The sequence below is a fragment of the Alexandromys fortis genome, unplaced genomic scaffold, assembly GCF_014885135.2.
Source record: "Alexandromys fortis isolate MF-2015 unplaced genomic scaffold, M_Fortis_MF-2015_v1.1 scaffold_9, whole genome shotgun sequence".
NCBI lineage: Eukaryota > Metazoa > Chordata > Mammalia > Rodentia > Cricetidae > Alexandromys > Alexandromys fortis.
The window spans coordinates 3,022,972-3,028,047 of NW_026067892.1; the positions used below are offsets into that span (position 1 = coordinate 3,022,972).

Sequence of the window (5,076 nt, forward strand, 5' to 3'; positions counted from 1 at the left end):
GGGGCGCAGGTGTCCCCGTGACGGGAAGGGTGCAGGTGGAGACGGGGGCGCAGGTGTCCCCGTGACGGGAAGGGTGCAGGTGGAGACGGGGGCGCAGGTGTCCCCGTGACGGGAAGGGTGCAGGTGGAGACGGGGCGCAGGTGTCCCCGTGACGGGAAGGGTGCAGGTGGAGACGGGGGCGCAGGTGTCCCCGTGACGGGAAGGGTGCAGGGGCAGGGGCACGATGAGCACAAAACAAGTGCGTGTGGCTGTGTGGATGTGTGTGCAGGGGGAGCAGTGAGCAGTAGCCTGACAGAGAGCTGAGAACTGGGACTCACCATTTGGGACAGGTGCTGGCAGCAGGTGAATGCGTTCTGCTAGTGCCCAGTGAGAGTAGGGAACACGTTAAATGCAGGGGTTGCAACTCTGCAGTCTCAACAGGAATGATTTTAAATGAAGAACCCATTAAGGATCTAACAAAAGGAAGGAAGATAGGTAGATCAATTGCTTCTTTTGAAATATTCATTTGTGAAGGCTGAGTAAAGAACCATGAGAATTCTTTCTCTCACATATGCATGCACACACGCACACACCACCACCACCACGACACTAGTTTTCTTTGTATTGTTTCAGTTTTAGTGTGAATGCTACAGAAGAAGCCGGAAGGCTGTCGTTGGCCACAGTTCTCTGGGACAGTTGTACTCTGCAGCCCAGGCTGACTTGGGTCTTGTGGCCTTTTCCTGCCAGTCTTCCAAGTGCTGGACACAAGTGTGAGCCACTATGCCCAGAAAAGATTATACTTGGTTGGTTGGTTGGTTCGTTCGTTCGTTTTTCAAGACAGGGTTTCTCTGTAGCTTTGGAACCTGTTCTGGAACTAGCTCTTGCGGACCAGGCTGGCCTTGAACTGACAGAGATCTGCCTGTCTCTGCCTCCTGAGTGCTGGGATTAAAGGTGTGCGCCACCACCCGGCTATACTTTTTAAGTGATTAAAGAACTAGCATATGATAGATGAAGCCCTGAGTTCAACTTCCAGCACTGGAGAAGAACATGCTTACTTTATGAAATAATTGCAATGAAAACTTCTAGACGTGGAACACACATCTGTAATCTAGACGTGGAACACACATCTGTAATTCCAGGTTGCAAGTTGGAGGCAGGAGGATCAGAAGTTCAGAGTCATCCTTAGTTACATAAAAAGCTCAATGTTAGTCTGGGATATATGAGATCCTGTCTCAGAAAATAAAACAGGGCCTGGAGCAAGGTTCAGCAGTTTAGAGCAGGCCCTGCACTCAGAGGATCCAGACTGGACCCCAGCACCGTGTCAGGAGGCCTACAACCCACTGTAACTCCCGCTGCACAGGATCTGGTGCCCTCTATGGCCTCCGTGGTGATCCACACTCACACACATTCACACAAAATCTGGGGCCTGGAGTTGAGAGTACTAGCTGCTGTTCCAGAGGTCCTAAGTTCAATTCCCAGCATCCACATGATGGCTCACAACCATCTGTAACTCAGTTCTAGGACTTCAGACACCCTCACACAGACATCCTTGCAGGCAAAACATCAATGCACATAAAACTTAAAAATTAAGGGCTGGAGAGATGGCTCAGTGGTTAAGAGCATTGCCTGCTCTTCCAAAGGTCCTGAGTTCAACTCCCAGCAACCACGTGATGGCTCACAACCATCTGTAATGAGGTCTGGTGCCCTCTTCTGGCCTGCATACATACACACAGACAGAATACTGTATACATGATAAATAAATAAATATTTAAAAAAAAAAACTTAAAAATTAAAAAAAAAAATCTGATGCCAGAGAGTGTGGTGCATGCGTTTAACCCCATCACTCTGGAGGTAGAAACGGATGGATCTCTCAGTCTGGTTTACAGAGTGAATTCCAGTATAGCCAAGGATACACAGAGAAACCCTGCCTCAAAATAAATAAATAAATAGATAGATAGATAGATAGATAGATAAATAAATAAATAAAATCTGAAAAAGAAAAAGGAACAAAGTACAATTAAGAAACAGATAGATGAGGGCTGGAGAGATGGCTCAGTGGTTAAGAGCACTGACTGCTCTTCCACAGGTCCTGAGTTCAATTCCCAGCAACCACATGGTGGCTCACAGCCATCTGTAATGAGATCTGGTGCCCTCTTCTGGCATGTAAGCATACATGGAAGGAATGTTGTATACATGATAAATAAATAAATCTAAAAAAAGAGAAGAAACAGATCTATTGAAAAGGACTAAAGGGATGCCCCCAGAGCAGTGGTTTTTGTTTGTTTGTCTTGGTTTTTCTGGGTTTTTAAAAGTTATTTTATTTTATTGGTGTTTTAGCTTATATGTATACCTGTATGAGGGTGCTGGATCCTGGAGTTACAGAGTTGTTAGCTGCCATATGGGTGCTGGGAATTGGACTCGGGTCCTCTGGAAAAACAGTCAGTGCTCTTAACCGCTGAGCTGTCTCTCCAGTCCCTTGTTTTGGTTTCTCTGTGTAGCCTTGGCTGTCCCTGAACTGGGAGCGAGTGTTTATTTTACCCTCTGCTTTTTTTTTTTTTTACTGTGGTCATTCTCTGCTCATCATATATGGGAGAGGCAGTGTTGTGTGTGGGAGACTCTGGAGGATTTGAACACCTGGACTGAGCAAGGGACCCAGAGCTGCATGATGTGTAGGAGGCAGAAGGCTAGACCCTGGGGTTCATGTGGCCCAGGAGGAGGGCTCCATTCCAGGCCCTGCAGCAGGGTCTTCTGGGCCTCCCTCAGGCTGCAGACTGTAAAGAGATGAAGGGCCTTCCTTGCCTTGCAGGGCCTCCTCATGCTGCTGCAGAACCTGCCTACGATCCACTGGGGCAATGAGGAGATCGGGCTGCTGCTGGCTGAAGCATACAGACTCAAGTACATGTTTGCAGACGCCCCCAACCACTACCGCCGATAGGTGCTGTCTCCCCCGGGGACCCAGACTGCGCCCATCTCTGATGGCAATTTCATCACTGTGGCCACTGTGCAAGCCGTGGACCCCAGCCAGGAACCACTCCTGCTGTACAAAGCTCACCCCCGGCACCACCGCCCAGGTCTTAACTTCACAGCATCCGCCACGTCGTGTCTCTGGATGTGTCTGGGACCACTGTCAGTATTCTGTGCGTGTGGAGGGGCAGAGGAGGAGGTGACGCTGGACACAGAGGAGGCTCCAGTTTGTCCCACACTGCCCTTCCAGGCACCGCTGGCTCTGCCCAGGACCCAGCTGGTGTGGTTTTCTTTTACTTTGTTTTCTTCTTTTTAACAGGAAAGACACAAATTCTCATGCCACGGCATGGGGTATTCCACTCTCGTGCTGTTGTTTTGTGGGACTCATTTGATCTGGTCACAGGTCAGGGACGAAGACCCTGGCCCCACCCTTCTCCCCCTCACTCCCTGCCTCCCCCTGCCCAGCTGAGCCAGTGAGTGAGCCCTTCCTTCTCAGGTGGAGGAGACACCGTGTTCATAGCCCTGAGGAGAGGCCTACACGCAAGGGCTAGGCATTGCGTCTCCCCTTTCCTCACCTATGAATCTCACATGGTGTGCATGTGTCTGTGTGTGCGTGCTTGTATGTGTGTGTGCTCGAATGATCGCGGGTGTATGTGTGTTTGTGTGTGCAAGCCCATCAGCATTTTGCCACATGTCTGAATTTGTGTTCAGACGAACCCATCAGAACTATTTGGAAAGGACTGGAGGGACCAAGTATCTGATGGTCCCTTGAGAGGGACCAGGGCAGAGGAGGGAGAAAGAGGATGGTTTTGTTTTATTGTTTTCTTTTTTTTTCTTCTTCTTCTTCTTTTTTTTTAACCACCTCTTCAAGCCCTTTTCCAGGGTGAACCACTCCAAGATATTATGTATAAATTGTGTTATTATGTATATGGGTAAAGGTGTACAAATCTATGTCCTCTTTGTAGCAGATATGATTTTATATTTATAGTGTGCATTGACATGTGAAAGCAATCTAAGTCATTAGCACAGATGAACTTGCTGGGTGGGTAGCTTAAAGGGGAGGGACCTGGGGGCCCTCTGGAGGGTGTGGCCAGCAGACATGCTGTCTGTCAGTGTCTCCGCCTTCCGCTTCCAGTCCCTTCTTGGGCCTCTGAACACCTGGCCTGCCCTCCTTCTTCCATGGCAGAGCTCCCCTCTATTCACCCCCAGCACCTCCCCAGCAAGGACCACAGAGGCAGAAGCCCCCCCCCCTCAGGTTTTGTGGCCCCATCCTTTGGCTTCCCCTGTGTAAGTCAGCACTGTGGTCAGGACAGAGGCTGGCTGACAAGTCCAAGCCAAGAGAAGGGATCCCTGTGTGTCCCCAAGATGGGGGCCTCTTCCTAGAGTGGCGCTAGGTGTCCCTTGTCACCATCACACTCCCCACAGCTTGTGAGGTGTCTGACCCAGGCTCGAGTTTTGGTGTTTGGTGGAGAAAGGCAGGATGGGGGCCAATAGCCATCCATCCACTTGGGAAGCCAGGCAGTGTTCCTTTCGGTGACACCCTAAGGTCACTTGCCTGTGTCACTCCACCGGCAGGCGACACCTCGCCCTTGTGAGTTAGGTCCCTCATCCAAGCTGTTTCTCAGGCGTTCTTCCCCGTTCCCCACCCACCTTCCCGTGTGCCTCAGTAGTCTCCACAGACGGGGGACTCATGGCCCTCCCTCAAACAGATTAACTAAAGAAAGACACTTGTGTTCCCAAGTGGTGGTTTTATTTTTTTAGTTTTATGTTTGTATGGGAAATTGTGGAGAAAGTGAATGGATTGTAAATAAATGGTGTGTTTCCTCCTCCGTTGTGAGCTTTCGTCTCATGAGGTCTGGAACCCGCAATGAAGTGTCTTTTTTTTCCCCCCTGGGTTTTTCTTGCTGGGGGTGGGGGTGGGAAAGGGGTCAAGGGCTAGAGAAGTGGTTCCGTGGTTAGGAATGTCTACTCTTCTTCCCCATTCCCACCTCAGCTGATTCACGGTTGCCTATAGTCCAGCCTCGGGGACGCCACTCCCTTCTGCCCTCTGCAGGCACTACTCATGTAGCTCACATGTGTACACATGTGCATGCACACACACACAAATCTTAAAAAAAGGGGGGGTGGCTGGAG

At 50.1% G+C, this 5,076-nt stretch overlaps 1 protein-coding gene across 1 annotated transcript in view; it reads left to right on the forward strand.

The window, feature by feature from the left end:
• Tbc1d22b (TBC1 domain family member 22B) overlaps window positions 1-4,769 on the forward strand; it is a 53,381-nt gene extending 48,612 nt beyond the window's left edge. The window contains exon 13 of the mRNA XM_050138594.1: window positions 2,786-4,769. Coding sequence (XP_049994551.1) covers window positions 2,786-2,914 — 129 coding nt within the window. The 3' untranslated portion in view covers window positions 2,915-4,769. The remainder of the gene's footprint in view (window positions 1-2,785) is intronic.
• Window positions 4,770-5,076: the final 307 nt, after the last annotated feature.